Source organism: Seriola lalandi, unplaced genomic scaffold (genome assembly GCF_002814215.2).
Source record: "Seriola lalandi dorsalis isolate HSWRI2012SDOR001 ecotype SW California unplaced genomic scaffold, Sedor1 jcf7180002054901, whole genome shotgun sequence".
Classification (NCBI taxonomy): Eukaryota; Metazoa; Chordata; class Actinopteri; order Carangiformes; family Carangidae; genus Seriola; species Seriola lalandi.
Window position 1 is genome coordinate 3,073,535 of NW_019525453.1, and position 24,847 is coordinate 3,098,381.

Sequence of the window (24,847 nt, forward strand, 5' to 3'; positions counted from 1 at the left end):
AACTTTACTTGATTTTTAGGATCCATAAACCCTCCAAAAAATTGAAAGATTGCTTGTGACTAATAATTATGCCTTTATATCACTTTTAAAGTCGGGTCCCCACCTTTCACATCCTAGTCAGGCCTATTTTTGAGTCCCCGCGGTGTAGCAAAAACATGTATGTGTGTGTGTGTGTGTGTGCCGCATCAGCAATGAGAGCTGTTTGTTTTGATGCCATTGTTGGTTTTTCTTTAGAGAACAGAGAAATTCGCAAAAGGATGCAGTGAGGAGAGAAAAGGCGACAGCTGCCATGGGCCACAGAGAATACACAACACGCACACGCATTCATAGACACAAGCACAACCACACTGCGTGATTGGCGTCTGGAAATCTGCCGCTCCCACACCCTGTAGAAAAAGCGTGCAGAAAGGCTGGATGAGAAAGTGTGCACACTAGCCCCAGGGTTTTTCTCCAGCTTCATGTCTTGCCGTTGTGATAATGTGGCGTTTTGTTGAAAGTCGGTGTTTTAATTAACTGAGCAGCAGCGTGCGGTGTGCGGTGGTGGAGGTAGCAGTGCCGCTCTGTTCCTCAGGCTAATCACATGCCTGGGATACTGACAACCAAACACTGGCAGGGTGTTTCTAACTCGGTCATTGCAATATTTCATAACGCCATGGTCATTTCCGTCTGCACGGATGCCAGTGAGAGCTGACATTTATGGACAGAAAAATGACTGTCAGCCCATGCTGTTTTAATCATGCAAAAGTAAAAACACACCCTGTGTGTTCAAACTACAGTAAACAAGTGGCTTGGAAACCCTTGCATCATGTTGTATCCCCCACAAAAACACACATGCAGCACACATGCACACGCACACTGCCTGCTAGTTTCCAGATTGGAAGAAAGTTTTACTTATTAATGCTCCGCTTAAAGAATTGTGCTGATGCACAGTGAGGGAGAAATATGCTGTCAGTGGTGCAGGTATATGCAATATTTCTTAATCTTAAGAAAAAATAACCCTCGGCCTCACTTCCTTTTCATTTCTCTTCTCTGTATCCAGCTAATATACCTTATCCCTTTTTTATCCACTTTGAATGATTTGGCCTTTGCTTGCATGCTTTATCAAAGAGAAGATGATCAGGAAGTGTCTGTCTCTGGCAAAACGAGGCAGTGTGTGCATGTCACCCACCAGTGTTTCATCCATCAAGGTGTCAGATTAATGTACAAAGTGCCATCTCTCACTATCATCTCCTCTGAAACCTCTGTGGAAATCCTAATGGGCAGATGAGATAAGGAAATGTGAGGTGCTGGGTTCAGATTAGTTCTAGATCTACTCAGAATGACTGGTGATTACCCTGTGGTTCAGGTTTATTTGCGTGTCAAATGCTTCCCAGTTGTCCTGTAGCAGTAGCTGTTTAATTAAAACCAGCCTATATGCCTCTAATAATCTGCTAAAAGGAAAGCTATTTTTGGTCTGACTGGTGCCAAAGCCGCTGGGCTCTGATTTTAGACATTTTATGTTTTTATGATACACTGCTGACGGCACCGTGTCTCTAGATTCTACTCAGGCCACTAATGAGATACACAAATTGTAGCGAAGTACTAATTCTCCTCACACCGTTTGCATCTACTAAAGCTAAGAATCAGTCCCAACAATAGGCTTGTTAGTTTCTATGCCAGCAAATAGCAGCATTCATCTCTGCGTCTTATCCCTGAAGATGGCCCTTTCGTTTCCTCTCTGCAACCCCCACACTCCTCCTCCACATGCACACACAAACCGTGTCAGAGCTCATGAGATAGACACAAAACTCAACTTTTCCTTTCCTGTGTTTGCTTTCCCTCTAGCTTCCGCTCTGTTGTTCTTGTGTGTGTTTTCCTTCTTCTGGAACATCAATTAGGTTTCTCCTGTATCGCGTCCTAAAGCTAAAAATACCCAGGAAGCCCAGGTTCTTTCCTGGCAGATCGGTTTGCGTCATCAATCAATATTTCAGTGAAAAGAATTCCTATGACACTGGAAAGAAAAATCTTCAAGTAAAGAACATATTCTCTGCAACATCCAATTTAGATAGTTTTATCACTCTAACTCAATTAATTAACCCTGTACTGCTTGTGCAGATGGCCACGCGTATGCATGCCTACCTGTATAAGCATTTATGTATGGCCATGAAACATGCAACATCTAAATTGAGACAGTGTCTTCATCATCTGCTGCATCTAGCTGAGGAGGAGAATTTAAAAAGCCAGAGACTCTGGCTCGTGTTGCTCCGGGCTATTTCTGTACCAACAGTCTCTCCCATTATTTAAATATCAGTATGAATACCTTTGTTGTCCTGGAGGAACTGTCAGCACATTTACTGCTGTGCAGTTGTATTGCTGTACATGTGGCGTGCGTGTGAGTGAGCATGCGCACCTGTGACAGTTATAGTGTGTGTGCGTATTAGTGGTTATCTGTGCACACCTCCCACAGGGCCGCTCATTTACAGCAATATCTTGTCCTCGTAAAGTTACATCATACCTACATTCCCCGGCCCTCATTTGTACCATCCAACTTGCTGATGGACAAATTGATCCTTAGCGCAGACTCATGAGTATAGTGTGTGTGTGTGTGTGTGTGTGTGTGTGTGTGTGTGTGTGTGTGTGTGTGTGTGTGTGTGTGTGTGGTGAAAGCCGTGCTGTCACTGGGTCAATATAAGTAAGCGCTACTACAGATTGGAAAAGGAGCCCTCCCTCTTGGGGAGTATCTGTCAGGGGTGGAATAGCTGGGGGATTTTAAACGCAGGGCAGAATGTGCCAGCAAAGCAAACATCACACCCCAGAACAGAAGTATGACACACAACCTAACCCCACCCCACCGTGATCCTGTCCTTAACACCCCGTGTCTCTATTTCAGGCTGCACACACACACACACACTGACTGCTGTTTTATCTCATTTGCTCACTCGCTTGCACTGTCTCGCTTTCTCTCCATCGCTGCCACATTCTGTCCATCTGTTACATTCCCTCTTTCCTCACGTCTATCTGCAGATCCCTGCGTATTCCCACATGGCTTTGTTAACACAGCCCTGTCACACACACCCGACACGCCGCGCGCCGCCTCGGAGTGACAGATGCTGTTCTTTGGGGTGTGTGTCTCACGTTCCCACCTGCCAGGCAACTTTTTATTTTGGCTAATCGCTCTGCTGTCGTTTGGGAACTGAGGTTATCGAAGATTCCCCAATGTGGCATTGCTATGGTGATAGCGATGAGGTCGTGGTGATGTCAGCTACAATTGGCCTTGCGCACATGCCGACGCTGACACACGCCCACACACAAACACACACAATACTTTGTCGTCTTCTGCTCCTTAACTGCAGCTCCTTCTTACGTATGTGCACACCCACACCATCTCAGTTCTCTGTCTCAGTTGCACTCGCATTTGGCACATTCTGACGCATCAGCAGCTCTAGAATAGCCGTTTTTTGAAACGGGAGTGGAAAACGCCCAGCAACCAACACACACACTCTGCCTCCACCACAGCTGACTGCTTTTAACTCATGACGTGACTGACAACACAATGGAGATGCCAGTCAGCCAGTCAGTCAGCTCATTAGGTTTGATTGCTGACATGGTATTTCTCACTTTCTTTCTCAACTCCTGTGCTCGTGTTGGAAACCAGAGCCTTTTTGTTGCCATTTGGGCTTCCGGGGGATTAGTGATTTAAACCATTTGTTTAGATTTTCATCTCTCTGCAAAGGATTCTCCGTCATCAGCTGTTATTTTAAGTAGGAGCCAGAGTCAGAAAATAGCATTTGGCGTGGGAAAGTCTTATGCCTTCAGGTAAGATTATTAACATGCTGACAGGAGTGCAGGAGCTGAAGAGCCTCATTAATTGCTGTAGGGTATGACTGAAATGCTGTTATTAGTTTCTTATAAAATTGAAAAGGCTCTTAAAAAGGCTGGCTTAATATGCAAGCCTCCCAGCAAAGGTTATCATCTCTCCTCTGAAAGACCGTTGTCTTGGCTGACAGTGACTTCATTGGATGTGAAAGGAAATGGGCAAATCTTTATTGGCACCTTCTCCCTAGAGCAGACCAGCGCAGAGCGAAGTGTCATTGGAGATGTGATGTATTTAAGTGTTTATCTGGTCTGGCAGAGTCCACAGGTGTGTTGGGTGTTGGTTTCCACAGGCACCTCTGAGAGTAAGATTTCTTTTATCACTTCCTCGCACTTACCTGCACAAACACACAGCACACGCTTCTCAGCCTCAAGGTGATGTGAGCTCACATGCCCATACACACACACACACAAACACACACGCACACACACACACACACACACACACACACACAGTCTTTAAAGGAGTTGCAGAAACATAGTTGTGAGGGGAATTTAAGGCTCTAATTAGTAGCTTAAATCCTTCTGTTTACAAGGGACCATACATGTAGTGGGATTTGTGTTGGTGGCGCTCATTCTGCAGGGATCAGTTTCCAGCCTCCAGTTACACAGTTACATGCTGACATGCATAGTGCAAGGATGACAGGAATTCACTTAGAGGATTGTGCACATATTGAAATGTAGTGCCAAGATTCTGAAAATGCCACTTGGGTAAGTAAGTGATAGAATTTGAAGCATGGTAATGTGAGAGGCTCCTCTTCTGAAAAACAACAGCATTTGTCATTGGTCATACACCAATTAAAACAACCCATATTTATATTTACCATTTAAAGGAAGAAGTAGGACGTAGGACGCGTGACGTGGTTAGGAGATGAAAAAGTTTGAAACATTTAAAGCTCTCCTTTGAAAAATATCTGTGTTTCAGGCCATTGTGGGCAATACTGTGAATCAAAGAGCAGGACTGCTTTAATTAAATATTTTGTAGTGGGCACATCCTCAGTTTAAAGGCCACTCAGTTTGCACAGCCTCTTAGTTTCGACTTGCTTCATTTAATTAAATCCTAGTTCTTGTATATTAAACCAGTGTACCCATAAGTCCAGGAGGAACAGAAAGTGTTGAAGGAGTGTTTATTTGAAGATTTGGATCGTAACATAGCAGGTGACTCATTTCCAAAAGTTACATCTCATACCGGTCCATTACCAACTCGATGCTTTAATAACATAATGTTAGAAGATACATGTGCTCACACAGTATAACACGGTCAACAGCTTGTTTCCATCCAAAATTTTCAGACTTCTCTACATCTTACTGGCACCACGCTGCTCCCAAACCTTTTTACACATGCTCACCAGAACCTGAATTATAGCATCATCACCTGTCATGGTTTTAAAAATATATATTAGCACTTTATTCTAGCACTTAAATAAAGAGTAAGAGCAAATGTAACCAATATTGTTATGTATAAAGTATGCAAAGAAACTATAAAAGTTTGATATGCCCCTTGTTTAAAACATCTCTTGTGGAAATGTTAAATGAGCCATGTCCTTAACTGTAACTGTTTTCTTTATCCTGTGTACTGCAGCCTCATTGAAGGGTATTCCACAAAGCCCTCTTGTGTGGGCACTTGTAAACTTAGCTCAATGCCTTTTCAGTGTAATCTAATGGATTTGTTTTCCAGTGTGTCCTTGTTCCTGAAGGTTTACAGGAAGACAAAAAAACTGTTTGTTTTTTGCAGTACGTGACAAAAATGTCTAGACTTGGAAGCACAGTGGATGTGCACTGGCATGTACCCACTTGACATCTGAAAAGGATTGATAAAAATAAATTGTAGAGAATTGTTAATGCAAATGCACTCTGCCCCCAATTCTAACTTTTCTTGAGATAATGTCCTTTTCTTTTTTTCCTCTTCCTGTTTTTATGTGAAGGAATTTTCTGGCTGCACTCTTATTTCTCAGCTGAGGTGTGGAACTTGGGAGATAAGAGAATATTACCTGGCACTAACTCTGCCATTGTTCCACTGAACTAGCACCTTGTTACTCTCCCTGTCAAATAGTTTTAGAGATAATACAAGCTTATTCTATTGGAAAATTTTAGGTTATTAAAAGGAGTCACTGTGGAGAGGGGGAGAGGTTATTGCAGAAGGAGTGAGAAAGAGAAAGGGAGAGTGTGAGAGTGTTGTCCCACAGCTTTTAGTTGCTCCGTCTGGCTCTATCGCCACGTAACAGCTCTCTGTTTGGACAGAGCAGACCTTGTATGAGAGAGAAATAAATGAAGGGGCGATTTAGAGAGGGAATAAAATGCATGAAGAAAAAGAATGAAAGGGAGCAGGAAAGAGAGAGAGAGAGAAAGAGAGTGTTTTAGCGGGTAAACAAACGGATGGTCACAGCAGCTAAAGATACAGTGGGGCCAGTGCTCCCACCACAGGCTGCATGGTGTATCGCTTGCATCAAAGCTTTGTGAAGAACCTTTCATTTCCTCAAGCGCACTCACATACTACACTGGAGTTTTGAACATGTGTGTTCTCATCACATCCTGCCAAAACATTATGTGCACGCACAGCCAGTCGGTTGTGGCATATACTGCTTTTGTACACTCACGCACACAGAGACACACACAGAGAAGCCGGCATTTCAAGGCGTTCGCTCCTCTGTGAGGCAAAGAAGCAGCGTGACAGACCCCAGCGTGCAGAATAAAGACTTATCCGCTGTCATTCTCTCCTCACAGACCAGGGGATTTTGCATGGGACTTGCTGAACCTGGTTTGAGGTTGTTATTTATTTATTTCATCTGTTATCAAGGGCTTGGGAAGCATAATGTGCCTTTGGTGAGGAGGAGTACAATGCGCTACAAACCCCTCAGTGATGGATTTCACTACTCAGATCCTGTACCGCTTTGATTTATGATATAATATAGAATGATACGCTGCTCATACTACACAGTAGTGCCATACCCCATACTGATGTAATTCTAGCTCACTGTCACCTCTTAGCCTGTCACAGCCTGCTGTGCTTGAAAAAGGGAAGAACCCTCAAATGCACTTCAAGGGCAATTTGATTGAATTAACCAGCCATTAGATGTATGAGATGAGCTGTAATTGCAGGGGTATTTATCTATTCAGATGAATGAGTTTTGACCACAAGGTCATGATACTGCTGCACTGTCCTCAGGACAACTTGACTGAGCACGTACCTGTTTGCGTCTGGCTCGTATTATTTTATTCTCTTATTGTTGAGCCTAGATGCTTCACGTAAAAAATGTTGCTCCTTATGGTGTTGGCACTGAGGGTGTTTTTTTTATAGACCTGCTCAGCAGTGCTCATTTCTCTCCCTCTTGTCGCAGTCCTCGTTAATGACTGAGAGAATAGGAATTAGAGGCAACAAATTAGCTGCAGTGTGTTCGTGTCAGTCAGGTGCAGTGGGAGCAGATGCTTTGAGCATTTACACGATCGTGTCAACATGTTCTCTCCTTAGTTCACTCAGTGTCTCGCTCTTTATTTGTCCTTTCTCTACCTTTTAAAACCCCATCTTTGATTCTGTATCTCTTCCTACCTTCTGCATAGATAGAATAAAAATGATCAGTCTGACCTACACCCTCTTTCTTTTCATTTCCTGCAGTCCTGCCCCCGTTGTTCCCTCTGAGAGGAAGAGGAAGTGATGTCACGCCACCACCACCGCTTTGAGAGGGACTACCGGGGACCCTGGGAGCGGAGAGACATCCGTCCTTCTGGCCTCCACAATGGAGGAGCCAATCATAGCTGTGCCTCTGCTGTTGTCAATGGCAACAACCGTCCGGGACTCCTTCCCCTCCCAGTCATCCCCTCCCTCCTACCCACACCAGTTACAGTTGCCGTGACAACATCCAGCAGCGACATAGCGGTCAAGCGAGGCATCACGGCAGCAGGATCGGTGGCTCCAGCATCGGCCAAGGTAAGAGCCTCGTTCACATGGATGCCCGGGAAACCTGCGTCCTCTGACTTGTCTTGGAAACCTGTCAGTGTTTCCTCCTGCTCTTTCAAGTTTCTTTCTAGTTTTTGTCTCTCCATGTGTCGCCTTTTTAATCTGTGAGGACTCCCCAACTGGACATAATCTCCAACTTTCTCCATGCTTTTGAGGCTTTCCAGCTTCCTTCCCTCTTGCTGTCTTCCAGTTCTCCAAATGTTTCTGCACTGTCCAGCTCATGCCTGTCTTCCGTGCTTGTCTTCATGGTTCAACTGTTTCAGCTCTTCAAGCCCTTCCAAACATGCGCTCTCTCTCTCTCTCTCACTCTCTCTCTCTGTGCTGCCTCCTGCACTCTCCACCTTTATCCCTCGCTCCAGTTCTGCTACTCTCTCAGCACTTGCTCTATCCAATGCCCCATTCTTGGCAAACTATTTTACTTCCATCTTCATTTTCTCTCTCTGCCAAATGGCAGGCTTGTCCTGCCGTTGCCTCCTTGGTAATTTTCTTCTTTCATTATGTAAATGACCTCTGACAGTGGCTCAGATGGGTGCCGCTGTCAGAACTGATGGTTAGTGGTAGTGCTTTTCCAAATAAGCAAATAAACACAAAGGTCCATATCATTACACAAGTCAGAGTTTTTTAAAATATATTTCTGTTTCTCCCATTCAAACCTCTTATTTCTTAATGAAGGCACAGCTCAGGTATAAAGTCATACATACGGATGCACCGATCGATCAGCATGATTGGCTGTAATTGGTGATTCGATTGCTGTAACCGATTCTGTGCCGGTCAGATTTTCAGTCCTGCACCACACAATGGTTCTCATTGTGCACACAACAGTACAGACACAACTACACATACACACACACACACACACACACACACACACACACACACACACACACACACACACACACACACACACACACACAGCTATGCACACAGACCCACACACACAAATGCAGATCTAAACACACAGGGCAATTGGAACAAAAAACATGCTGTTGGTGTGTTCACCGCAATGAGTGAAGAAGACGCAAAAGCTCGCAATTTGTAATGCCTGTAAGGTCAAAGTAAGATGTGGAGGAACAACCACGAAAACATTGGCAACAAAAAACTTAATCAGACACTTAAGACATCATCACCCCGCTGAAAATGTCCACTTTCAAGAAGCTAGCAAAGGCAAAAGCACCTGTGCGTGACGGCTACCTTGCTGAACTGCTGCTGTGGCTCGCACACGTGTACACACCGCCAGCTTCGGAGGCATGTGTGGAGGCATCTGCATTTGCTGTGTTTCTCCACTCATTTATTCAGATTTTTCCTTTAATTTGTCCCCCACATGTACATAACACCAACTTCAAGTGACAGAAATAGCAATGTTTGAGTGTGGCTTTGGTGTGTACATTCCTAATTTGACTATATATCATATTTGTACTTGAGTTTAGCATTTAAACAGAAAACTGCAGCTTGGAAATGTCTGAGCGCTATAGTCAAGAGCCATACAGTTTGTTTTCTCTACCCCCTCGTCCAGGGATTTGCTAGCTATCTGGCTGTCAGCAGCGTGTGAAGAGAGGGGCCTTTACCAAAAAAGAGTTAGACATTTCAGGCTCTCCCCTGCCTCTGCTTCCATGGATACCATTCATCTTCTTTCCACACTCCTCCCTGCTATCAGATCATTTGCTTTAATTTAAACTTCAGCAGATCCATCTGGGCTTTTTTTTTTTCCTCAGCACCTTGCTCTCGGTGGGGCCTGTACTCTAAGAACAGAGGTAAACAATGCTCTGGTAATTTAGTCCGTAAGTGCACATCATTAGATACCCTGCTGAATGCACTGACCACAGACACAGTAAATCTGCTCTGGCACCGCGTCGGCCCTTCCTTTTGTGCAGCTGAATAATTACATACATCCTGACAAAGTCTGGCCAACTCCCACTGTGGCCATTGTCATCATTCAATGGCTGCCAGAGCAATTAGATGCCTTGCCGTGCACGTGAGTGCACATTTGTTTAAAGTTACACTATATGTGGGAATGTGTGTGTGTATGTGTATTTGCAGCGGATATTATGCAGATCCTTCCCTAGATGCCACTCTGTTAGCTTTATTCAGGGATCTACCTCTCTACTTTGTCTTGCCTCTGACAGTCTTTTGTAAGGCGGGCAATAGAGACCAGCAACATTTAAAAAGGGAAATACCCAGAGTCTGGGCTCTGCTTTAATTATGGCATAGAAAAAAGATGCAGAGACCTAAAGAGCTGGCCAACACCATAGAAGCCTGTCCTTCTATCTTCTTCCTAGCTGTCTGCTGTCCTCACTTGCTCTCTCTCACTCACTCTCTCTCTCTCTCTCTCTGTCATCTTCGATCAAAGCTGCTGGGGGTCACAAAGAGTGTGATGGACGGATGCAGCTCTGTCTCTGTGGTCCCTGTGTCTCAGCTCTGTCCATGGCTACACTAAAAAGCTGACAGGCTGTTATTGATCTCTGCTGGTTGGAGACTCTCTTCATAAACACGGCGGCACTAGTAGGGATACAGTCCAATAGCTAGACATATATGGGAGTGTTTGCGTGTCTGTCTGAAAGTGGTAGCCCTGCACATTATGTATTACTTCGTACTGTGTACATATTACTGTAACATATTACTGTGTAGTAAAACCATAAAGGGAGTAAACATTTCCCTTAATGGTGAAATGGGGAGCAGAGCAGGTGTATTGTATTAGTGTTACTTTGGTGTTTTTGAGGTCTGTTATAAATAACCTTTCTTCATCTGCTCTGCTTCAGCTTTAATGATCAAGGAAAGCACTATCTGGTTGGCATGATGGTGCGTGTGAGTGTGCGTGTGCATGTGTGTGTGCATGCGTGCGTATGGAGTGTACGTGTGTAGGACAAATGCTGAGAGTTGAAAAGTGCCATCTGCTCGTGTTGTCCATCCTGATGTAAAGCTAACCACATGGAACAGTGAACTATAGTTAATTTAGAGCTACACTTTGTTACACCCTGCCGGGCCATTAATTAATTTTTATGTATTTCTGTGCCGTTGTCATGGATGTATAGTCGCTGCACACACTAAATCCATATTGTTAAAAACCACAGCTCTTTCTGTCTCCTGCTGACGAACACGACTTGTCTGTGTCAGCAGAATGTCCACTTTCACGTTCTACTTCTTTCAAGTGATAGTGCGATCCAATATGAATTAGAGTCAACTTACTAGGTAATAATTAAATGTTCTTTCAAATGAAGTGATTGCATAGTCAGTTGGATTTGCAAAAATGAGCCACACTGTCAATCCAGGTTTCTAGAAAATATGATAACAACTAAGCAAGCTAATGTAAGGTCAGTAAGACAGATCTACAGTAAATAAGCCAACATTTCTGATTGTTTTCCACCATCCTGGTGGTTAACCATGGAGGTTTATGTTCATTAAAGGCATACACAGACTTGAAAGTGTCTGTTCAAAACTTGAAAGTTTTTTTTCCTTTTTATTTTGTTCTTGGCTAAAAGCATTTTTGGAAAATAAAATCTATAAACCCCACACCAGCATGCACAGTGTTTTCACCCTGTTCATTAAAAAAAACATTACCCCAGACACCTTTTTGGCTGTGTCCATTCACTTCATGTGGAAGGTTTTGTGAAAGATCTCTGCTCAGTCAAACGTTTGCACATTAATGTTACAGCCTGATATTGAGTGTTAGTGAGGATTTGATAGGGTTTAAACATGGCCAAAGCTGGAGTTTTTATCTGCTAAAATATTACTCAGAAAGTCTCTTCCCACAGATAGCCCACTGAAACATGGATTTCCCTGCATGGTCTAATCCCTTAATATGAAATTTTTAATCCATCCTCCCCTGGTATTTAATAGCAGCAGTGCTGCACTTTGTATTTCTTTACCAAATCCTTATTGAACACAGATGCAGGAGCCACAGTTGATATTAAAAGAATATATAGTTATAGATCCGAAGAGGGCTGCAAACTAATGCAACATTCTTTGTATTTTATTTATTTATTTTTGGTAGGCTTGTGTTGATTTTCTATATCGTTGCTATTTTTATTGACTCTCTTTACATCTCACTTCTCTGTTGAAATTTGCTGAAAGACTTTGGTTTCTGATCTACAGAGCGGTTTCAAGCCAGCAGAATGAGCTATTTGTTTTGCCTGTAGGCACATCATTAGTACAATGTTGGAAACAAACTTAGCATTCTTCAGATATTTGTGGTTCTTCTGTGTTATTTTGGTCACCTAGCTGTTGTGCTGTGGTGCAATAACAAGATCTTAAGGTAAAGTTCAATGTGATAGATTTAAATATTGTAGGTTACCCTCTGCATTTTGTAGTTATTAGACGATATTTTTATATAATAGCTGAAAAATTAAAAATGAATGGAATACATTGTTCATGAGAACATGTTTGTAATATGATCATAAGAAGATTGCTTACTTCAGTCTTGTTTATTTAGTCTGTGCAGGACTACAGGAGACAAGTAGGTAGCACTGTCTTAAAAACAACGATACTTCAAAGTTAGTTATCAGATGTCGTTTTGGCTTAAATTTACAATGATCTTATTTACAATGATCATTGCAGTACTGTCACGACCAGCTCAGAAACCATGACAAACAACGGGAGGTGACACAAGGAGTTAAAGCAAAGAACCATTCATTTATTTCAATCTAACAAAAACAAATAGATATGTCAAAAAATGTTATGAGGTGTGGCAGTCAGTAAAGCAGCAGTGTGAGAGTGCAGGCATGAATGATAAAATGTTAAGTGAAGTGCTGGACGGAAAAAGGGAAAAACAAAGAGAAATGCTAGGAGTGCCGGGAGCAGAGTTTCCCTTTCTCTCTCCCACATGGCACAACTGGGGTGGGGGGGTGGGGGGGTTGTTGGTGTTCATATAGTACTGGGAACACTGGGCCCTGGTGTTCCCAGTAACCCACGATGCACCCACACCTACTGGACATCTACAACACAAAACACAAAGACAAACACAAGCAGCCAGCCCAGCAGCCCAAACATTTCATTCATTTTACAAAGAACATAGTTTAGGGCAGCTCCATGAGCAGCCGACTGCTCCACCCGCAGCGTTGAAAGGAGCCATACCGAAGGCCTTTTCTACCTGCTGCTGGCAGACTGTACAAGCAGCACTGTTCCCAGCAACCCACCAGGCACTCCACAAACACCAGTGCACCGTAGTATGTGCAATATCTCTTTTAACACATGCAACTTTTTTTCTCACCTTTGCTCAACATATGTGCAATGCTACACTTTGCGTAAACATCAGAGAACACTGTGCAATATTACACCTCATGTACATACGCTGATGATATTTATTTTTTTGATGTTAAATTCTTCCTTGATGTAAATATTGTGTTTTCTCTCTAACTATGCTTGATACCTTCCTCTGTCTATATCCAGCTGCTGTAGCGATGCAAATCTCCCCCATTGGATTAATAACTTATTCTCATCATATTGTATCTTACAGCCATAACACTGCTTGCAGAAAAACAACGCAGCGCATAAGCCAACAGCTCGGTAAACAATAACGATGGATGAACTTGATATTAACCTTTAGTTCTACTTATTAAAGCCATCCTCACCAAAGAGTGTTACTGCAGCTTCAGTTACGATACCAACCGCTGTGTGATCTTCAGCTGATAGGGATTCAATGTAATACCTGCTGCTGGCAGTCCATTAAAGTGGTTTTCCCCAGCAACACCACATGAAGTGTTCTGTTCTGCTGAGCACGTCTCAACAGAAAGCACTATACATCAATTTCTTTTGACTGGCTTATTTGTCATACCCCTTTTTGATGAAAGGATCATCATCCCATGTCAGATCTCACCACCTGGCAAAGATTCTTTTTAATGGATGGTCGCTCTACCGCCATTGCCAATGCATATATTTAAAAGCTACGATTGTATGAAATTAGAAAGCAAAGTGTTTCCGTACATGCCGTGTTTTTTTTGTTTTTTTTGCAATGGTCTGTTTTGAAAACCGATTTTAAGATATTTGCGAGAAGTTCTCATTCCAGCTCAGGTAAGCTGACAGTACCAATCAATAGAGCTCATCTTGAATCAAAATCACACATTGTGTCTCGTTGGTCATTGATTTCAGCCAGGTCAGCTAGCCGATAGATTCAAGACGACCCCATGCTGTGGCCAACACAACATGGCATCCAGAGAACAGCAGGTGTCATGGCCTCACTCTGACACAATCACAAAAGAAAGAAAACTCACAAAAAGCGTGCCTCCTCTGAGTGATTTATTTTATTTTTTTTCCTGTGACTTGTTTGAGGCGTTTGGTGTCATTTTTCAGACACGTGAGTGACAAGGCGAACAAATTACAATGAAATATATTCTGGTCAGCTTTGAAACATTCAACATTTATGGGCAACTGCAGTAACAGCATGTAAATTGACAGTGTGATGCCACTGTGCATCACCTTTGTAGTGTGTTGGCAGGGGTTTAGCTTTTATTCTTGCATTTTTCTATTTAGCCTTTTACTTTGCTGGGCCCTGAAATCTGCATCAAGAAAAACTCTTCATGTGAACATCACTCTTGTGTCAGGCAGCCTGATAATGAACAGACTGGAAGATTCCTAAAGTTTCTTAAATCCCTGAATCTCTATTGAGGTTGAGGCTAGAAGCGAAGAAGTCTTTTGAAAACTGGGATAACCCTGTGTCGAGTTGCTGTGAAATGTATTGAATATGAGATGATTAAAGTTTAAGAAGGAGCACACTGGGGAAGCTGGAAGAGGGAGACAGAACGGAGACAGGAGGGAAGGGGGGGGTGGTGACAGGTGAGAGTTGCTTTTGAATTAGCTTCAGATAGCAGAGAAAAGTACAATTGTTCTATCAAATAGTGGAACTCTATCATCAATATAAAATGAAACTTTACATTTCCAAAGCAGACAGCCTCACCATGGGGCCCTAAAGAAAACCCTGCTCCCCCTTCGATGAAAGGCGAGAACACTAAACATAGCAGAAAGATTATTGCTTCACAGCTGGAAATAACTTACTTTGTACTGATGGACATGCATTGATGCCGTTTTATTATATAATTCAGAATGTATATAGTCTCCCAGAAATCTCGATGTCAATGTATAGCTGTCGAGAATCCGCATATATGTTGCTCATTGATGCTAAACTTTAATTAAAATTCAAAATATATAAACTTCAAATTCCCCCTAAAGAGTAAGGAGTGGAGTCTTTCTGAGGTGCCTTTATCTTTCTCTGAGGAGCAGAAAGGTAAACAATCTTCACGCTCTGCTGCCAGGATTTGATTTATTAGCTTCTACTCTATGTGTTGTCATCCTATCACGTACTTGCTGCATGCCATTTGCATTCACAGTGAAAATGCCACAAAAATCCATCTCTCTCAAGACAATTCCTCAGAAGAAGACCAAACTGATTGATGAGAAATATTTTATATCGCCACCGAAGCTTTCATTCATTATCCATGTGGCATCATGTAAAACCTGAAGGCTTTTTTCAGAGGTGAGTCAAGTGTCTCTCTATCTGACTTTCAGTGTTTGAGCAGTTATGCAATTTTAAATATGTAGGGCCAGAGGTCTGTTGCACATTTTGTTCTTTGTAAGTGGTTAAGTGGTGCATGTGCCGTGCTATATTTTAGCACTAAAAGTCAGCTCATCTGACACCAAGCTGAGACAAACCTGTCAGCTCTTTCTGCCTTGTCCGTCTGGTCGAAATGTCAGTTTGGATAAAGACAGCTCTCAGTGGGTATGCAGAAAACCGTCCTCAAGTATTAGACATGCCACTATTAAATTTGCCACTTCCCTTTTGCTTCTTCTGATTGGATTTTTTCCCTGCTGGGAAAACAGGATTTTAATTCCTGGCACCATAGAGTATGTACACTGTATCCAAGGAATACATTCATTACTTGTCTAGTTAGATGTGTACATCAGATTTTAATATGTCGGACAGTTTATGAACTAAGCATCATAATTTTCCTACTCTGCTGTTTTGTTTTCCATTAGTTGTGCATTAGTTCTTCTAATCTTTTTTCCCATAAACACAAACATCATCATCGTGTTTGTGGACAGACAATTCTACTGTCAGGCATCTACGGCACAGTCATTAAGAAACAGTGGACCTCAAGGGAGCAAAGCGCGGATTAAGCTGTGATTTTCCTTAAGATGATCTATGGAAACTTTTGAGTGTTAACAAGAAGCAGTGATTGTGTGTTTACCGGGAGCAATTGCACCAGGGTCTGGATGTCTCGGCACCATGTGGGGAGAATTAAAGCTTTCCATTCGGAATCAGACCCGGCAATGCTGCAGTGATTGCTAATCAAGGACAGAGATACAGTGCCAGACATACAGAGAGAAAGCAAAACAGAATGAAAGACGGACAGACAGACAACTCCGTCATGAGGCCTGCACACTGTCAAAACTGTCAGAGGAGAGGCACTGTGAAAAGGGAACTGTCAGACCTCCATTTTTTGTTATCAGCATTTGAAATCAGGTAGATGGAAAATGTGAGTCATGAATGTGATGACAGATTTATCAGATATCTCACACCCTCATCCCACAGTCAGGACATCATCATCTTTTATTGTCAACAGAAAATATTGACAGCAGTCGTCTTGATTTAAGTAAAAAAAAAAAAAACCCAATCCATAGAGAAATGAAACAGTTGGCAGATGCGGGACGATAACAATGCAACAGGTCAAGGAATAGGTGACAGCAAGTGTTATCTTTGTCTTGTCAATCTCACAGTGACAGGATGTTCCACAGCTTTCGTCCAATCCATATCCTCTCATGGGTCCTCCTGCGCCTGCCTTCCTTTCTGTAGGTGCAAGATCCCAGCTGACCTTTTGTACCAACAATGGAGCTCCGCATTTATTCATCCAGCTGCCTGTCTTTCCTTTCAAAGTCTGCGAAGCTGGCCAGGTCCTGATTCTCTATGCTTTAAATGCATCTGCTAGATTTCAATCCTCTTGGAGAAAATCAAATAGAGACAGAGACGGTTTATAGTTCTGAAAACCATGGATATCCCAAAATAGTGCACCTTTCAGGGTCCCGGCTTTGTGGTGGGTTTGTGTGGTTACAGCGGGCTTCACAAAAGGCTGCATGCACGGCTCTGGCTGGAGAACAGAAGATGGTCCAGTAGGGGCTTGCTCTCCTCTTTTTGTTGTGTGTGTGTGTGTGGGTGGGAATGGAAAGCAGCCTCCTCAACACACCAGCTGTCTTATGAGTCTGGCTCCAAACTGACGGCCTGATGGCTCAATCTAATAACCAGTCATCGGATATCAGATTCAAATCTCTCTCTGCTTTGTGAAAGATGAGATGCAACCCTTTCTCTATTTATGTCACAATGACTATGCAATATGAGTGTGTGATATTGAAAGGGCTGAGGAGTATGTTGTCATCCAATACTGTACATCTGCTCTCCCAGCAGTACACAAAGATCATTGTCTCACTGACTGAGCAGAAACTGGCGCATTGGATGTCACTGCACAAACAAAGGTGTGTTTACAAAGTGCAGATTCATCTTGGAGGTTCTGTCTTGCTGTGTGTCTACTGTTCTTGCCGTTGCTCTGCCTCCTGTGCTCAGAGACGGTTTGGAAAATTAGGAGCTTATTCTGCTCTCTGCAGCAGCTCGATTGATGAAAGTAAGTCATAGAAACCCCCTTCCCCACTTTATCACTCTTGCTTTTTATCTCCCGCCATCACACTTCCATTACTATTTCTATCTAATTCTTCAGCACATACCCCCCCCCACAACCCCCCACCACCACCCCGCTTCGACCACCACCCCTCCAGCCACTTCAAACAACTGCTTGTCTTTGTTGAAGCATAGATCCTCATTCCTGTGTCAGCGTTGCCTCCCTCTGAGCGCGCTTGTGTGAAATTGGATTGCTGATCCGTTGGCGCTGAGTGGCAGAGATGTAATATGGGATAGCGGCAACCGCATGCTCTGATGCTGGAGACAGCTGTTACAGGACACCAAGGGATCACAGATGACGCTTGACTCCTAGTCCTCATCTCTTCAAGACTGGAAATGCTCGCAGCAAATCTCATGACAACATAAAGGAGAACACCGCTGAACAACAAACAGAAACACACGAGGCTTTTCGTCAGGCACATTGCAATCCTGTGGAAGGTTGTTAGATTTTCTCGATTCGCTCAAGTGTCAAGGGGTCAGTGTTGATCCCCTGGCAATTTGAAGTGGCTGTCGTCTTAGATTTGCCATCATCATTCGTCGTTGTGGCGCCGCTGCATTTCGCACTCATTTCCCCTTCATGGGGTGAAAGGTCTTTGTCAAAGGGGAAAGTGACACTTGACCCAAATTCATCTTGTGATTATCACACATTCACCCTCTATTGACCTGAAAAGTACGTGTAAAAAGTTTTTGTAGTTTGTTCCCAGCGTGAATTATGTCACTGCTTTCCAATTGTCTCAAGTTTCCAAAGTAAAACTAGTATAAGACATTCATCTCTCAACCCACTCCTGCAGCAAAGTCTATGTCTTCATTCTCCATCCCTATGCTTAGTTTGTTCCAAACAAATGTAATGTTGGTGCAGATATGGCTAAATCCACTGCTTTCACTGTCAGCTGTCACCCTCCTCAAAGATCTGAATCTGCACCAAAAGTAGCTTATTTAGTCATATTTTGGCAAAAATATTGACTGGATTCCAGCTTACTACAGCTGCTGTTTTATCATTAAAAAAGATTCCAAACTTTTCTCTGCCACCTTTCCATCTTTTTATACTCAAAAGATTTCGAATTGAGAACATGCAGCCTAAAACAAGTTTTAAATCAGCCATGTAAACTCTAATTTACACTGGTGTACTTGCAGTTCATCTGGAATCTCTATTTATAGAGAAGTGCAAAGCAGATGCTAATGTCATACAGCACTAATGTCGGGGAAAATCTTGACACATACCATGTTCAGGTTGGTCTCTAAAAAAAGTATTTTTCTGCATGTTTTAGAGGTTACTTTTTTACGGTAGGCAGAAATTCGGTGAACCCAAAAGAGGACACTCTGCTCTCTAGTTCAAGGCTGCCATTCATGCATCTATGTAATTGAGCACATCATCAAATGAGCGGATCAGCTCTCTACTTGTTCAAAGACCCACACTTAGTACCCATATTCCCCTTCAAGTGTTAAATGAACCCCCTGCTGAGCCTAGCTGATTGTATGTCATTTGGTATTCGTCTGATGGGGAAAAAGAAAACTCATCTGCCAGCCTCTTTGCCCTTCCCCCATAGCCGCCCTCCCTATCCCTTTGTCTGTCCTGTTTCTCAATTGCACAGTAAAGAGCGGTGGCATTTAAAAAGGTCCACATGTGGAGGGGTTGACATTAAAAGTGCTGCCACCTTAAGGTTAACTCCATATGAAAGGTGACGGTGAATTCAGGCTTTTAAAGCATCACCTGTGTCATGTGGAATATCGGGTATCGGTGAAGAGACAGACGGAGTAGCGTTTAAGATGCACAGGTAAACAATACACCAACGCCTTGTCTGGCACTTGACTCAGCTTCGGCTCACACCTGTGGTGCTAAGGTCTGCGGGTGCTTTCAGCAGCAGCTACGTGCAGGACACTAAGGGTTTTCAGGCTTTGCTGCTGTGCTGCCAAGGCTCTATTTGTGCAAATGAATCTGGCTTCTGAGAGAGCAGTTATGGACATTGCTCTTGGATGCTACCTCAGGCTGAAACTAAAACATTTACTCTTTCATTCTTGTTTGAAATAGGTGGACTAAGAGTGCTTGCACTTTGTTTTACTGTAAATAGACATTGACAGCCCTTGCTTTGAAATTTTCTTTGCTTGACTTGGTAAGGTTTTCAGTCGGGTGCACAAAAGAAGACAATAAGCAAGGCTTAAGAGAGGCCTCTTGAAAATTGTAGGAAACAAAATCATTAGCCAATTGACTTTGTGCTCTCCTCCCTTCCTGAACTGATATCTGGGAAGGATCTTGGCCACGTTTTGTTTAGTGTCGGTGTCTCTATTGAAGGACACACAGCTTGAAGTACAGAGAATGTTGAATAAGAGAATTCATTTGGATTTAGTTTAGGGTGAAATGTCTCAACAACTATTAGATGGAGAACAATGACAAACTTTAGAGACATTAATGGACTCCAGAGGATGAAACATACTGACTTCAGGGATCTTCTTAATTCTTCTCTAACGATACCATTAGGCTGACATCTTTGTTTTTAGTGACATGTTGTGATACTTTCAGTTTGGATCACCATGAAATTGGGTGCAGAAATCCACAGTATGATGTATCCTAATGACTTTGGTGATCCCTGATGAATTCTTTATCTACTAGAATCATTAGGTGACTATTTTAATTTGTGCAATATTTTGGCTTATGACCAAATAGCTGCGAAACTAGTGAAATGAGGACTTTGATTCGTAACTATAGCAATGGTACAAATTTAAGAACTGTTACAATTGAGACAAAACTGTATGAAGTCAAACCATACAGACATTTTATGGACGCAGCTTTACCAACCCAGCAGTACAATTACTAAAAGAAAGAACTATTATATTAGTTTATGTATTCTTGTGTTCATTATTATATATTCACCATCCATCGTAACACGTCGTGTTCGCTCTGTCACAGACTAAATGTAGGTTACACAGTGCTTGAAGTCATTGTTTTTTGTTTTAATTTAATAAGGTTCTCATTATGACAGACGCTTTTCTTGGACTCCAGTCAACTTTTTATCTGTGTCTCATTATTCTTCCATTTCTCTCTGTCCATTACTCGATTGTCGGTCCCTATTATTGTGGTCCAGTTGCTGTGGGCCTTCCCTGTGCACTGTGCTCTGGGGATCTACAGCCAGCCATTTTAATAATACACACATAAATAATAGATATATTTTAAATGCAAATTCTAATAGGGACTTTGGGGGTGACTCAATCATGCAGCATTTGTGGTTTGACCTTAACTCAGGCTAACAAATTACTGGTAGCTCTGTGTTTCTCATTAGGAGCTCCACGCATCATCACACAGCAAAGTACTCCTCTGCCATAACCACAACCACTGTATGCATCATGTAAATGTTTTCCTTCCATCTTTACACAATTTAGTAGTTGTGACTTTGTACATGTACATACACATTACCATGTTGCTACACAGTTTAAGTGTTCAACGCAGAGTTGAGTAGCACTTTCCATGACATGGCATCCACAGTTTTCAGATTAACAGTTGATGTGGTGAATAACAAGAACATCTTAATGCTGCTGGCATTAGAGCAGAATACAGAGGGACACTGACTCTATTGCTATTGTTGGTCTGTTTTTCAAAAATAAATTTTTTCTGTTTAAATTTAATGAAAGTTACTTATGGGATAATTATGGATGAGTACATGCGATTATCCGAATTAGGCAGTGGTGAAAAAAGTAGTCACATCAGTAAAATGATCAGTACCACAATTTGAAAATACTAAAAATCCTACCTCAGTATAAATACAGAAATATTATTAGCAAAATGTACTCATACCATTACAATAAAAGTAGCTGTTCATCCTTCAGTAAGTGATATGCAATGATGAATATAACATTATTAGATTGCTAATAATCTGAATAATGTCATCACTGCATGAAGAGCATTTTACTGTTGTCGCTAGTCAAAGTTTTAGTTTTATGCAGGGAACGTGTTGCAGGATAAATCTGGAGCTCATGAGATGATTAATAGTGTTGAAAAGAAGAATAAACAAAGTTCTGCTACAAAAATGTAATTCTTTTTTTTTTTGACTGTTTTCTCACGATTACTTTCTTTTTTTAGAGGGGGCATCTCATTTGGTGGCACTGCTAACAACTCACAGACATCCGATGCAGGGACAGCAGACAGTGGCAAAAAGTTGGGAACTATTGGTTTAATGTATAACAATAATTATATTTAATAAACATATTGTTTGTATGTGAGATCTTAATCTGTAAAGTAACTGCAGCTGTAAAATAACTGAAAAGTAGCTACAATATTTCCTTCTGAAATGTGGCTGAGTAGAAGTAAAAGGTAGCATAAAATGGAAATTATACCCAGGTACAATACTTCATCCAGAAGGGAAAGTGAGAGCCTATCGCTTTGCTGGCAGATGATACTCGCAGCCTATAAACCGCTTGATGAACTTCAAGAAACATCCATCCATTCATCCATTCACCCATTTACCCTCCGCCCCTGTTTATCCTGCTGAAGATCGCAGGGTGTATCAGCATGCACAGGCTTAGAAGCAGAGTACACCCTGGACAGGTCACCAGTCAATGACTGGACTAAGACACCCAACCTGCATATCTGTACTGACACAGACCTTGTTGCTGTGAGGCAACAGTGCAACTGCTGTGCCATTCATGACAATAAAGAAAAAAACAGCTGTGTATATGGAGACTATCGAAACAATCAATCTGAACTGTGTGACTTAGAGGAGACATTTACTGCATCTGCAGAAAAATTCTATGATGTGTTTCCATCAAAGAGCAAAACATTCAGGCAATGGATGAAAGTATTGCAGGTTTTTTACTGCAGCAAATGACTGTAGAAATTGTTCTGTAAACAGGTTATATTAATTTTGTTACGAATAAGGTCATGTACTGCTGGTTAGATGTAAGGTTTACGTTTGATAGTCTTGACTGAAATTCCCCAATCCTATGCAGTAACATTTGCACCAGTCGAGTCCACAATCCTTGCTGCTAAAATGAACGGCAGGCCACAGAGTCACCTACAACTTCACATCCCTCCCAATCCCTCACACACGATTTAAAAGTCTCTGCAGCCACAAAATGCACAAAAATGCGGCTCATCATTCGAGGCACAACAAAAGGCCACACTGTTTGTATTCCTCTGTAATTCTGCTCTAATAACAGCACTGCCAACTATATTGCAACCGTAATCAGATTAGATACTTCTGGGAAATAACAGCTGATAATGTTTGAAGAGGAGGATAATATCCCTATTCAAATTAGCCTGCAAATTGGAATGGAATAAATTGTCTGTTCAACATAACATTTTACTGAGTCTGGAGGCAAAGCAATCCAAAAGTAATTGAAAGCAATTAGATTATGATTACTAAATTTGATTAATCTGGTGGATTACACTACTGGTTGACAATTTGAAACAGATAATCTGTAACAGATCAGTAATATGTAACAGAATACTTTTTTTTTTTTTTTTTTTCAAGTAATCCTCTACTGTTGCAGTGCAGCACTACTGACAGAATAGTGGATGTTTTGTATAAACAATATTTCTCACTGCAATATCAAGTTCTGCTCTCTGGAGTAGCAACCACTTAGAATTAGCATTAATTAAATTTTAGTTATTTAGTCCTCGGTTTTACTCCAGTTTGAGTCCTCTCAGAATTGGTTAGCAGTGACATCAGCTATAAAGTTATTTCCAACAAACTAGAAGTAAACTAATTTCGCTATAATCAATCATTGTCAGTGTAACAGCTTTATTAAATCACGTAATTACTTTATAATTGCTTGGTGCTGAAGTGGAGCACTTCTTTACATACTGGGGTGATTACGCCTTAAATTGCTGTACAGGTGTGCAAGCAACTTGTGTGTCCTGACTCACATCATCAACAGCATCAGTGGAAGAGTACAGGACACTTGTCTGTGACTTGTTTAAGATGCACTGATCTCTGTCAGTGTAGCTCTGTTGTTTCAGTGCCAGTGAACTTGGCGGTCTGATTCAGTGTCGTTCTCCACCAGCCATGCCAGGAGGTACTGTCTGTCATTGCCTGTCATTTAGGCAGAAAGAGGGAGAGAGAGAGAGAGAGTGTGTGTGTGTGTGTGTGTGTGTGTGTGTGTGTGTGTGTGTGTGTGTGTGTGTCGTGACTTGACACAAATGAAAATGTAAGGTATGATTGTTGTATCGCTGCCTGTCCCCCTCCCCCCCTTCCATTATGGCATCCCCTGTTCATTTGATCCATTACTGGTGCTATTACTGTGAGCTATAGCCTAAATGTCAGCCCAGTTTGAGTCATATTTCCATTTTGCTCAGAAAAAGAGGATGTCTCTGTCCCACAACGCTGCCTCTCCCTCTGCGTTGAGGTTGTTTTTGTTGTTGTTGGAAATTCTCCAGCTGCCAACTCAATTAAGAAGCTGATTTCGAGGGCCCGTTTGCACAGTCCCGCCGCATCTTGAGTGTCTCCTGATGATGCGTTGTATGTCAGAACAGCGCATAAAGAGAACACTCTCAAGGTCAGATTGAAATTGGAACCATTTCATCACGAGGCATTATGGGAAGTGCCGTGCATCTGAGGGGGCAATAAATATTGTCAAACGCGAGCCAAGCACAGTCAGTGTACAGCGCTTGCAAGTGTTATTTTTAGAGCCAGGATTTATTGTGGACTTGTTTCTTTTTGCAGTGCTGTTTAAATGTTGCAGAAATATGACCAACATTCTAGTGATGTCACGATTTGATCGTCTTTCACTCTTGATGCCATCACCATGACTCCTCACACACAAACTTGATAGCGAGGTTCAGAACATGAAAGCGGTATAGGAAAATGTCATTAGCATAGCGTTTCATTTCAGTAAAAGGGACCTTTAACAGGATGTGTCAGCAATTGCAATGCGAATAATGTACGTTGTTCAAAATGAAAGATGTGGCTCCAGACTGGTGCGTTAATCTACTGCTGCTGGAAAATGCACACCACTAGCCCCTTCCTTAAATGACTTTGCTATGTTAGTACCAGCAACTAGGAAATTAAGAGAATATTGAGTGTATTCTGCATTTTACAAGATCATGTCCTTCATTAACACAAAAAGCCCTCAAACTGTTAGATCCAAAATGTCATGATTCAGACTGGCTCAAAGATTTGACAAGAAATGGATGTCAATATCTCTCTGCCCCCTGTTGCAAAGGGCATTCTCAGTTTCACACAATCTTGGATTTGTATTGTTCACTCGCTGGGAAAAATCTTAATCATGTTTCAACAAGCAGGCTATGTCAGACACCACTCAAACACAGAATACAGGCAAATTTTTACCAAGGGCGCAAGGGGCACAGTGTATATTTTATTTTGTGGTAGTACTTGTAGGAATGTTTGTCGACTTGCAGTCAGCCATGAAAACTCCTTGCAAATATTTTCTAATACTTT

At 42.1% G+C, this 24,847-nt stretch overlaps 1 protein-coding gene across 2 annotated transcripts in view; it reads left to right on the forward strand.

Moving 5' to 3' along the window:
* klhl29 (kelch-like family member 29) overlaps positions 1 to 24,847 on the forward strand; it is a 202,479-nt gene that overhangs the window by 59,445 nt on the left and 118,187 nt on the right. For both annotated transcript variants that reach the window (XM_023430264.2, XM_023430263.2), the window contains exon 3: positions 7,466 to 7,777. In XM_023430264.2, the coding sequence (XP_023286032.1) occupies positions 7,505 to 7,777 (273 nt within the window). In that variant the 5' untranslated portion in view covers positions 7,466 to 7,504. The remainder of the gene's footprint in view (positions 1 to 7,465; positions 7,778 to 24,847) is intronic.